Here is a 12,896-nt window from a genome sequence, read left to right as displayed (position 1 = left end):
CCATCTGGAAACCTAAAAAAAAAGGTGACCCAAGAGATTTTGAAAAAAGATCCTCTAACTATGTCCTGAAGAGCAAGTGAAACATATGAGAATCCGCATCCTCAGGAAATAATCTGAATGAAAACAGAAAAATGAAGAATACGCATTTATTGTATCTAAAGAAAATAAATAATGCTATCAATGACCACAAAAAGGCAAAATAGTTTGAATAAAACTCCAAAACCCAGTTCCTAGAAAAGGAACTGGAATAAAAACCCCAGAAGATTCCAGGTCTGAGCAGCGCTTGAACCCCATGGGTACCCAGCCATGCCTCAACAGTATCCAAAATATATAGGACAGAAACACACTGAAAGAAAGTGTTAGCCTTACTGGAATAAAATCAAAGAAATTTGGACAAAATAGAACCAAATAAATTTCAAAGAAGTCTTTACCTGCCCCTTACCAGCCAAGCTGGAATACGGCACGTGCATCGCAACATTAGGGAGCTAATTTCGAACCCCAATTAAAAACATGTTACTTGGGAAAGAACTCAGGATTCGTTCCTTAATAAGAACAACCAAACTAGTATAAGCTTAAAGTTTTAGTCTTAGAACTCAATCTTGAAGCCCATAGTAACAGTTAAGAATTGAATCCAATTATAATTGATTATCTTAGAACAAAAGAAATATGGATTTTTTTTTAAAAATCACAGAATTCTTCTAGCTAAAATAGCTAAAGACATAGATTAGCCCTCATTTGCGAATATATTCAATAAAATGAAGACACAAATGAAATCATTAGCATGATAGTCCAGTTTAAAGGACCAGTCAAAACAGAGGACTTGCAAAATGCAAAACAACAAGACAAATGCAACGGCACCTAGTCTAGTTAATGTTGTCCCTTAACAATGCTAAAATAAATCATGATCTGATACTTGATCTTAAAGTAAACAGAAAAAATGAAGCAATTGCAATATCACAGGACCAAGAAAAGTACCTGAAACTAAATAATTTTCCAAAGATAAGATACAACTATATATAGGAAAATAAATACTATTTTGATATAAAAACAATAGCATAATTAGTAGGAGTAGAGATAGCTCCAATAAATTGGAGAACCCTCCAAATTGAATTTAACTGCTGACAAAGAATATAGTTTAAAAATAAAAGAAAATTCTCAGCCTATTCCATTCCCTAGTATGGGGAATTGGAAAGAAAACCTCTGAAATCACAGAAGAAATAAAAAGGCAGAAATAGTGTCAGCTAGTCTTAAAGAACTAGTTACCTTAATATCCAAAATAATCAACACCTCTTCAACAAAGAACAAATGTACTTTAATAATAAAAAAATTATATAAAAAAAGTAGATTTGTTAGTGTCAATATCTGATGAAGAGAATTTCTGAAAGAGAAAAAAACATCATCAGAGAAGGATAAATCAGTATGTTGTTGGTCATTTGAAACTTCAATAATTAAAAAAGAAGTGAAAAAGACCTAAAAATCGTATTAGAAGGCACAAAGTCAGACATAACCTTAATCAGAAAAAATATTTCTTATAAATCTTCTAAACATTTCTTGCACTTAAGAATGGAAATGTATAAAGCATAAATACTAATGGAATCTGCATGTAAAAGTATATCATAATAACTTATTACAAACCATAGCTAAAGATAAACATTTATAACATTTAAAATAAATGAACTTAGCTTTGGTAGAACTGAAACTCAGTTAAGCATTTTTCCAGAAGTGGCTTCTGACTCAGGGACAAACGGAGACATCTTGCAATATGTAATAGAAAAAACAACATATAAAACAAAATTGTTCAAATTCCTTAAATGACAGTTTCAGGAATGGGAAAAAATGCCAGTGAACAAGCTTCTAGCAACCAGAAGCAATAAATAATGAGACTTAAATAATGTGGAGACAATAGTGACGCCCATATTTTTTAGCGCCAAAAAAGACGCCCACATTATTTGGCGCCTAAATGCTTTTGGCGCCAAAAATGACGCCACATCCGGAACGCCGACACTTTTGGCGCAAAAAAACGTCAAAAAAATGACGCAACTTCCGGCGACACGTATGACGCCGGAAACAGAAAAAAAATTTTGCGCCAAAAAAGTCCGCGCCAAGAATGACGCAATAAAATGAAGCATTTTCAGCCCCCGCAAGCCTAATAGCCCACAGGGAAAAAGTCAAATTTTAAGGTAAGAAAAAAATTGATTAATTCATATGCATTATCCCAAATATGAAACTGACTGTCTGAAATAAGGAATGTTGAACATCCTGAGTCAAGGCAAATAAATGTTTGAACACATATATTTAGAACTTTTATATAAAAGTGCCCAACCATAGCTTAGAGTGTCACAGAAAATAAGACTTACTTACCCCAGGACACTCATCTACAAGTAGTAGAAAGCCAAACCAGTACTGAAACGAGAATCAGTAGAGGTAATGGTATATATAAGAGTATATCGTCGATCTGAAAAGGGAGGTAAGAGATGAATCTCAACAACCGATAACAGAGAACCTATGAAATAGACCCCGTAGAAGGAGATCATTGAATTCAAATAGGCAATACTCTCCTCACATCCCTCTGACATTCACTGCATGCTGAGAGGAAAACTGGGCTCCAACCTGCTGCGGAGCGCATATCAACGTAGAATCTAGCACAAACTTACTTCACCACCTCCATAGGAGGCAAAGTTTGTAAAACTGATTTGTGGGTGTGGTGAGGGGTGTATTTATAGGCATTTTGAGGTTTGGGAAACTTTGCCCCTCCTGGTAGGAATGTATATCCCATACGTCACTAGCTCATGCTAATTACATGAAAGAAATGTGGATTTGTCCACCAATCCTCTGGTCTACAATGAGCTGCTTTTTGTGGCATCCACAGTCCTACCCAGGTGAAATGTGGGCTTATCCACCAATCTCCTGGGCTGTAGATGATGTTATTTATTTAAGAGCCATGTCATCATTCTTGCACTGCATAGGATTGGGTAGTCTACTAGAAGCAAGTTACTGTAGTTGAGGTAAGCACAGAGGATGAAGGTGCTGAAAGATAAGTACTTTACAACTTCATAACCCACTGGCTATTAGTATGAACAGTACACATACTTCACATAGTCTGGGAACATATATATTTTGTCTGTGTTGTTGTAACCTATATAGCATGTGAGGAAGTCTCTGAGGATCGGTGGAGACAGTAGGGTACCCTGATCCACAGAGCTTGGTTTCAAATTTGGAATAACCTTTTTATTTAACTCTTTATGTGCTTTGTTATTTGCCATTAATTGACAGCACCTTATTATTGTTAGTTTCCCTCTTAAAGGGCCACTAAACCCAAAATCTTTCTTTCATGATTCAGATAGAGAATACAAATTTAAACAGCATTACAATTTACTTCTATTATTTATTTTGCTTCATTTTTTAGATATCCTTAGTTGAAGAAAAAGCAATGCACATGGGTGAGCCAATCACACGAGACTTCTATGTGCAGCAACCAATCAGCAGCTACTGAGCATATCTAGATATGCTTTTCAGCAAAGAATATCAAGAGAATAAAACAAATTAGATAATAGAAGTAAATTAGAAAGATGTTTAAAATTGCATTTTCTTTCTAAATCATGAAAGAAAAAATATCAGTTTTTCACTTCTCTTCCCTTGACAGTTAACTGTGTGCTTTGTGCTACTCATTTGTTTCAGTCCATCTCTGATACGCAATTTATTTCCTTACTGTAATTATGGAGCAAACAAGGAGCAGCTCAGGCCTCTGGTGTGTAAGCTGGTCTTTTAGAAGGGAGAGTCTCTGATCCCTTAACCCCTTCCAGTTTGTGTTTGCTTTGTAAGGATCCTAAGGTGTGTGCCACTGCTCAGCTATGTATCTCATGCCCTGAGTCTATTTCTAAACCTAAACAGGGTTTTGCTGCGTTTCCGAGTGTGCAAGGGTTTTTGCCTTATCAAAGTTGCTTCGAGGAGGTTCATCTGAACTTTCAACAAAAGTTAAGGTGAATATTCACTCTTAAGTACATATATTTGCAAGGATTTGAAGGTGGTCTATCTTTAGGAACAGCCCCTTTAAGTTACCTATTGATAGGAGTGTTTCTAAGGCCTCTTATTCTGAGGATATGCTCTCTGAGTCTCAGGACCCTGCTGCTGTAGAAAAATATGTCCTTTAATTTAAAGCTTTAGCTGTATTGTGGGATGTTTTAAATGCTTTAAAACAGGTGCAAATTATGGCCCAAGTCCCAACAAGGCACGTGCCCAGGGCGACAATTCTAACATTTTTTTCAGCTAGAAGTGTTTGATCTTTCTACTTTGTCATGCAAACCTTTTTTTCTGATTTTTTTTTTTATCAGGATAAGGTTGTTCTTCACACTAGATATTCCTTACTTCCTCTAAGGTAGTATCTACAGATACTAACAACCAGGAAATTGTGGTTCCTTCTTTTTTCCAGCCCCTAAGATCTCTAAGGAGCATCTTTTTCACAATGTGAATGTTGTAAGGGCTCTAAGATTTCAGACTTTCTTCTTCTCTTTATTCATTTGTTCTGGGCCTCGCAAGGGTCAGAAAGCTATGGCTATTACTTTATCAGCCTGGTTTAAAACCTAAAGGGACAGTAAAGTCAAAATTAAACTTAAATGGATTGGATAGAACACAGAATGTAGTTGTCTTGTATCCTTTGTTAAATGGTCAGTAAAGCCAAAATTAAAACAGACAATTAACATTAAAAATGTTATTGTTTAAAAAGAAAGATAATCCCTTTATTTACCATTCCTCGGTTTTGCATAACCAACACTGTTATAGTTACACACTTTTTACATCTGTGATTACCTTGTATCTAAATCTCTGCAGACTGCCCCCTTATTTCAGTTATTTTGACAGACTTGCATTTCAGCCAATTAGTGTTGACTCTTAAATAAATTGCGTGAGCGTCAGCACAATGTTATATATATGGCACACGTTAACTAATGCCCTCTAGCTGTGAAAAACTGTCAAATGCATTCAGACAAAAGGCTGACTTCAAGGGCTTTGAAATATTGACCAAAATTTTTTTTGGGAAAGTTGTTTAAAATGACATGCCCTATCTGAATCATAAAAATTTGGACTTTACTGTCCTTTTAAACTAAAACAATGTCAATGTCTTTGAAATAAGAATATGAGCCTACCTAGGTTTAGCTTTCAACTAAGAATACCAATAGAACAAGTTGTTTAAAATGACATGCCCTTTCTGAATCATACAAACTTAGACTTTACTGTCCTTTTAAACTAAAATGGATTGGCTAGAGCATGAATAGAAAGTACCAGTGTGCATTTTTTTTAAATTAAACACATAAAAAAAGATATCTGTATTATACATTTATGTGTATGTATGTATATATATATATATATATATATATATATATATATATATACATACATATATATAAATATATAAGTAATTTAGAATGCATTTGACCAAAGTACTTACATTTTTATTTTTAAATAAATGCCCTGGCTAAGATGTTAGTCATTCAGACAAGAGGCGGCCTTCAAGGGCTATGAAATAAGAATATAAGCCTACCTCGGTTTAGCTTTCAAACTAAGAATACCAAGAGAACAAGATGACAAATAAAAATTGGAAAGTTGTTTAAAATGACATGCCCTATCTGAATCATAAAAATTTTGACTTTACTGTCCTTATAAACTAAAATGGATTGGCTAGTGCATGACATTTTAAACAACTTTCCAAATTATTTCTATAATCAGTTTTGTTTAGTTCTCTTGGTATCCTCTGTTAAAGAGTAATCCTACATGAGCTAAGGAGCGTGCACGTGTCTTTAGCCATCTGGCAGGAGTGTTTGCACCAGTATATAAAAGCAACATTATACATAGACACAAACACTGCTGCCAAGAATGCTACAGACACTTTATGGCAGCAGGTTTTGCAAGTATGTATAACATTGCTATAAACATTGCCAGATGACTAAAGACATGTGCACACTCCTGAGCTTACCTAATCTTTAACAAAGGATACCAAGGGTACTAAGAAAAATCGATAATAGAAGTTAATTGGAAAGTTGTTTAAAATTGCATGCTCTATCCAAGTCATAAATGTTTCGTTTTGACTTTAACTGTCCCTTTAAAAAGTAATCCTAAGTAAGCTCAGGAGCGTGCACATATGCTTAGCCCTCTGTTGACAATACCACTGGCTAAATGGCTAATGACATGTGCAAGATTCTGAGCTCACCTAGGATTACTATTTAGCAGCTACTTGGTATTTTATACACTTTTTCAAAGTTGTATCACTTTGATGTGTATGCTTCTTCTAAGGCTGGTTTTGGCAGGAAAGTTCTGCAGGCTGTAGCTCCTGATCAGTAACATATCTTCACTGTTTATCCCCCCTATTTCATGGTGATCTCGTTGACTTCACTGCTTTGGTATATTTGTTTTGCCCGCTTTATCTTTTACTCATCTACTTAGCTATATGTATGGCTAAGGGTCATCGAAAGTAGGAGGGAGTTGAAGCTCTGGTGTGTTGAGGTATATTTTTGCCTCCTCCTAGTGATCAAGAGGGGAATTCCCACACATGATGATTTGTGGTCTTCCGCCATCATGAAAGAAATTAATTTATCATCAGGTAATCATAAATTTTGTTTTTATTTCTCACTCAGGCTGTCTGCAAAAACAACAGTTTCTTTTCCTACCACATACCAAGTTGGTTTGGCACTACCAAGTACGTGAAACCACTAATGCAGAAGCTTTGCTCCCATGAGCACCTACTCTGCAGCAAGACATGCTATAACTCTGTCAACATTGGTTTCCTTATTGATGGTTCCAGCAGTGTTGGAGATCTGAATTTCCGCCTGGTGCTAGAGTTCATTGCAAATATTGTGCGCCCTTTTGAGGTCTCAGATGTTGGAGCCAAAGTGGGAGCTGTTCAGTTTACCTATGACCAACGCACAGAGGTAGGTTTCAATGACTACACCAACAAGGAGGATGTTCTTAGGGCTCTACGTAGTATCCGCTACATGAGTGGAGGCACTGCCACTGGAGATGCCATCAACTTTGCTGTGCGTACCCTCTTTCATCCGACAAAGGATGGCCACAACAAGAACTTCCTAGTCATAATCACAGATGGGCAGTCTTATGATGATGTCAGGGGACCAGCCATTGCAGCCCACACAGCAGGTAAGCTAAATGTTGTCACGATCACCCTACTCAGCAATGCATGCGTAAAGGTCTAACAATAAAATGTGAGATAAGTTTGGGATTCAATAGATTTTGTTACTAATTTTAGATATTGCTAAATGATTAGTTATGTGAACATCAAACTATCTTCCTTTAGAATGTGCAAAAAGACAAAATGTTTGAGATAAATTATTTTTTTTATGGCTTTATAATATTTGGAGTTTTCAATCTAGCATCTATTTGTTTTTAAGAATGTTTTACATCTATCATTGTACAGCTACTAAAATGTCACACTTTTTTCCCCGTTCCAGGTGTGACAGTATTTGCAGTGGGTATTGCATGGGCACCCCTCGAAGACCTGAAAGATATGGCATCTGAACCGAAAAATTCACACACTTTCTTCACAAGGGAGTTCCCAGGGTTGGAACAAATTGTCCCTGATATAGTTCGTGGGATATGCAGAGACTATCTGGATTCCCATAAGTGAGAATCCCTGCGCAGAAGTACCTGTCAGGACAGTACACAATATCTATGCATATCAGCTAAAGGGGATACAAGGAGGCTCACATAACATTCAGTATTGTTTATTTACATGGAGTATTTTGTGTTTAAAAATAATAATAATTATTATACAGTGTACAGCAAAGTGTTATCCTTTACAGGTCTATATGGTGTTAAAGGTGGAAAACAAGAAAATGATTTTGAATGAACTCTTTAAGCTACCATAATTATCCAAAATGTTATGCTGCTTAAGCACTTCAACCTTCAAGGCTATCAACAAGCAACATTTCATAACTGGTAAAAAAAAAAATATAAAATATATTTTTTATAAAATAAAAACAGTTACTATCACATTTGGGTAATATGCATTTAATGAGTGCACGTTTCATTTTGTGTTAACATCCTATCCTAGTTGTACAATTTTACTTCCTCCAAGGCATTGTAATAAGGATTGGTTAATCTGCATAATAGTACAGATCTTATGTGATCTAGTTAAACAACTACATTATTGGCAAATAGCTACACTAATAGAATTGAATTTGTCAGGCAACCAAATAGAAAGAATATGAAGCAATATAGTTGCAGTTTCTAAATCTACCACAAGATGACAGTATCGTCCAGTCAATTAATCAAGTTAGCAGTATGGTTGTGAATGAGCTTCATCCAAATTATTTTGCATATTGTTAAAGGGACAGTCAAGTCCAAAATAAACTTTCATCATTCAAATAGGGCATGCAATCTAAAACAACTTTCCAATTTACTTTTATCACGAATTTTGCTTTGTTCTCTTGGTATTCTTAGTTGAACAGGCCCATTTATCAAAGGTCTTGCGGACCTGATCCGACACTGCGGATCAGGTCCGCAAGACCTCGCTAAATGCGGAGAGCAATACGCTCTCCGCATTTAACATTGCACCAGCAGCTCACAAGAGCTGCTGGTGCAACGCCGCCCCCTGCTGACTCGCGGCCAATCGGCCGCCAGCAGGGAGCTGTCAATCAACCCGATCGTATTCGATCGGGTTGATGTCTGGCGATTCCTGTCCGCCTGTTCAGAGCAGGCGGACAGGGTTATGGAGCAGCGGTCTTTTGACCGCTGCTTCATAAGTTGTGTTTCTGGCGAGTCTGAAGACTCGCCAGAAACACGGCCCTTCAAGCTCCATACGGAGCTTGATAAATGGGCCTGGAAAACTAAATCTAGGAGGTTTATATGCTAATTTCTAAGACCTTGAAGGCCGCCTCTAATCTAAATGCATTTTGACAGTTTTTCACCACTAGAGTGCGTTAGTTCATGTGTTTCATATAGATATAGATCATGCATATGAATTTACAGATTAGTGAGCACTGATTGGCTAAAATGCAAGTCTGCGAAAAGAACTGAAATAAGGGGGCAGTCTGTAGAGGCTTAGATACAAGGTAATTACAGAGGTAAAACATGTATTATAATTGTGTTGGTTATGCAAAACTGATGAATGGGCAATAAAGGGATTATCTATCTTTTAAAAAAACTAAAATTCTGGTGTTGACTGTCCCTTTAAGTTTGAGTAATTTAAAGAGCCCTAATCACCATAATCTTTGAATAGTGTAAATAAAAGTTGAAAATCAAAGAAAAATACTAGTAGTAATTTAAAAAAAAAAAAAAAAAACCCAGCTAGTACTATATACTTTTCCCTTTCTAAACCAGTCACAATATCAGTTAAAGGGACAGTATACACCAATTTTTATATAAGTGCATGAAATAGACACTACTATAAAGAAGAATACGCACAGATACTGATATAAAAATCCACTATAAAACCGTTTAAAAACGTACTTAGAAGTTCCCAGTTTAGCTCTGTTGTAAAGGATAGCTCGAACACCCACTGAAAGTGGTTATATAGCAAAACGAGCAGACTCCTCTCCAGGAAAGTTTTATTTTTTAGACCATGTACCATTTTGGTAGCCCTCTTTTGCACAGATTAAGTTACTTCAATGATCAAATTTGCTTTGAAATCTTGGTAATGAATTACTGGGAGCTAGCTGCTGCTAGCTTCTTTTCATTTACTCACTGGCTGTGTTCAGGAAGATCCAAGTAGTGCATTGTTATGCCTTCATTAAAGGATACAAAGAGCATTCATCAAATTTGAGAATATAAGTAAACGGGAGGGTTGTTTAAAATGGTATGCTCTATCTGAATCAGGGTTCAGTGTACTTTTAAAGTCACTGCATTGTTTTATGCCTTGCCCTCTCTATGCTGCATAGACAAGTAACTGCCATCTTTTGAGTTTATCATAAAAATAACCTTTGGGTCTTCATCTTTATGGGATAATGAAACTAAATAGGGTAGAAAATCATTATTTTCAGGATGTGTCAATCCAACTCGGCACAAAACTGTGACAGACATTGCATTTTAAAATAAAATTAGGTTGAAGTAAGTTATCAGGAATAAGCTACTTGTTATTAAGCTAAAACTTAAGAATAAAAAGTACCAGTATGCATTTCTTTTAAAATTAAACACAAAAAAACATAATTTATGTAAGAACTTACCTGATAAATTCATTTCTTTCATATTAGCAAGAGTCCATGAGCTAGTGACGTATGGGATATACATTCCTACCAGGAGGGGCAAAGTTTCCCAAACCTCAAAATGCCTATAAATACACCCCCACCACACCCACAAATCAGTTTAACGTATAGCCAAGAAGTGGGGTGATAAAAAAGTGCAAAAGCATATAAAATAAGGAATTGGAATAATTGTGCTTTATACAAAAATCATAACCACCACAAAAAAAAGGGCGGGCCTCATGGACTCTTGCTAATATGAAAGAAATGAATTTATCAGGTAAGTTCTTACATAAATTATGTTTTCTTTCATGTAATTAGCAAGAGTCCATGAGCTAGTGACGTATGGGATAATGATTACCCAAGATGTGGATCTTTCCACACAAGAGTCACTAGAGAGGGAGGGATAAAATAAAGACAGCCAATTCCTGCTGAAAATAATCCACACCCAAAATAAAGTTTAATGAAAAACATAAGCAGAAGATTCAAACTGAAACCGCTGCCTGAAGTACTTTTCTACCAAAAACTGCTTCAGAAGAAGAAAATACATCAAAATGGTAGAATTTAGTAAAAGTATGCAAAGAGGACCAAGTTGCTGCTTTGCAAATCTGATCAATCGAAGCTTCATTCCTAAACGCCCAGGAAGTAGAAACTGACCTAGTAGAATGAGCTGTAATCCTTTGAGGCGGAGTTTTACCCGACTCAACATAGGCAAGATGAATTAAAGATTTCAACCAAGATGCCAAAGAAATGGCAGAAGCTTTCTGGCCTTTTCTAGAACCGGAAAAGATAACAAATAGACTAGAAGTCTTACGGAAAGACTTAGTAGCTTCAACATAATATTTCAAAGCTCTAACAACATCCAAAGAATGCAACGATTTCTCCTTAGAATTCTTAGGATTAGGACATAATGAAGGAACCACAATTTCTCTACTAATGTTGTTGGAATTCACAACTTTAGGTAAAAAATCAAACGAAGTTCGCAACACCGCCTTATCCTGATGAAAAATCAGAAAAGGAGACTCACAAGAAAGAGCAGATAATTCAGAAACTCTTCTGGCAGAAGAGATTGCCAAAAGGAACAAAACTTTCCAAGAAAGTAATTTAATGTCCAATGAATGCATAGGTTCAAACGGAGGAGCTTGAAGAGCCCCCAGAACCAAATTCAAACTCCAAGGAGGAGAAATTGACTTAATGACAGGTTTTATACGAACCAAAGCTTGTACAAAACAATGAATATCAGGAAGAATAGCAATCTTTCTGTGAAAAAGAACAGAAAGAGCAGAGATTTGACCTTTCAAGGAACTTGCGGACAAACCCTTATCTAAACCATCCTGAAGAAACTGTAAAATTCTTGGTATTCTAAAAGAATGCCAAGAAAAATGATGAGAAAGACACCAAGAAATATAAGTCTTCCAGACTCTATAATATATCTCTCTAGATACAGAATTACGCGCCTGTAACATAGTATTAATCACAGAGTCAGAGAAACCTCTTTGACCAAGAATCAAGCGTCCAATCTCCATACCTTTAAATTTAAGGATTTCAGATCCTGATGGAAAAAAGGACCTTGCGACAGAAGGTCTGGTCTTAACGGAAGAGTCCACGGTTGGCAAGAGGCCATCCGGACCAGATCCGCATACCAAAACCTGTGAGGCCATGCCGGAGCTACCAGCAGAACAAACGAGCATTCCTTCAGAATCTTGGAGATTACTCTTGGAAGAAGAGCTAGAGGCGGAAAGATATAGGCAGGATGATACTTCCAAGGAAGTGATAATGCATCCACTGCCTCCGCCTGAGGATCCCGGGATCTGGACAGATACCTGGGAAGTTTCTTGTTTAGATGAGACGCCATCAGATCTATTTCTGGAAGTTCCCACATTTGAACAATCTGAAGAAATACCTCTGGGTGAAGAGACCATTCGTCCGGATGCAACGTTTGGCGACTGAGATAATCCGCTTCCCAATTGTCTATACCTGGGATATGAACCGCAGAGATTAGACAGGAGCTGGATTCCGCCCAAACCAGAATTCGAGATACTTCTTTCATTGCCAGAGGACTGTGAGTCCCTCCTTGATGATTGATGTATGCCACAGTTGTGACATTGTCTGTCTGAAAACAAATGAACGATTCTCTCTTCAGAAGAGGCCAAGACTGAAGAGCTCTGAAAATTGCACGGAGTTCCAAAATATTGATCGGTAATCTCACCTCCTGAGATTCCCAAACTCCTTGTGCCGTCAGAGATCCCCACACAGCTCCCCAACCCGTGAGACTTGCATCTTTGTAAAGACTGAGCAAGTACCAAGATATCGTCCAAATAAGGAAATACCACAATACCCTGTTCTCTGATTACAGACAGAAGGGCACCGAGAACCTTTGTAAAAATTCTTGGAGCTGTAGCTAGGCCAAACGGCAGAGCCACAAACTGGTAATGCTTGTTCAGAAAAGAGAATCTCAGGAACTGATAATGATCTGGATGAATCGGAATATGCAGATATGCATCCTGTAAATCTATCGTGGACATATAATGCCCTTGCTGAACAAAAGGCAAGATAGTCCTTACAGTTACCATTTTGAACGTAGGTATCCTTACATAACTATTCAATATTTTTAGATCCAGAACTGGTCTGAAGGAATTCTCCTTCTTTGGTACAATGAAGAGATTTGAATAAAACCCCATCCCCTGTTCCGGAACTGGAACTGGCATAATTACT

General features: G+C 36.8%; 1 protein-coding gene across 1 annotated transcript in view; it reads left to right on the top strand.

The window, feature by feature from the left end:
- The window catches only part of COCH (cochlin), a 128,141-nt gene extending 120,388 nt beyond the window's left edge, over window positions 1–7,753 (top strand). Inside the window, exons 12-13 of the mRNA XM_053711869.1 lie at window positions 6,627–7,143; window positions 7,455–7,753. Coding sequence (XP_053567844.1) covers window positions 6,627–7,143; window positions 7,455–7,630 — 693 coding nt within the window. The 3' untranslated portion in view covers window positions 7,631–7,753. The remainder of the gene's footprint in view (window positions 1–6,626; window positions 7,144–7,454) is intronic.
- The last annotated feature ends 5,143 nt before the right edge of the window (window positions 7,754–12,896 follow it).

This window comes from Bombina bombina, chromosome 1 (genome assembly GCF_027579735.1).
Source record: "Bombina bombina isolate aBomBom1 chromosome 1, aBomBom1.pri, whole genome shotgun sequence".
Classification (NCBI taxonomy): Eukaryota; Metazoa; Chordata; class Amphibia; order Anura; family Bombinatoridae; genus Bombina; species Bombina bombina.
The sequence above is the reverse complement of the archived record's forward strand: the minus strand, read 5'-3'. Positions and strand labels throughout refer to the sequence as shown.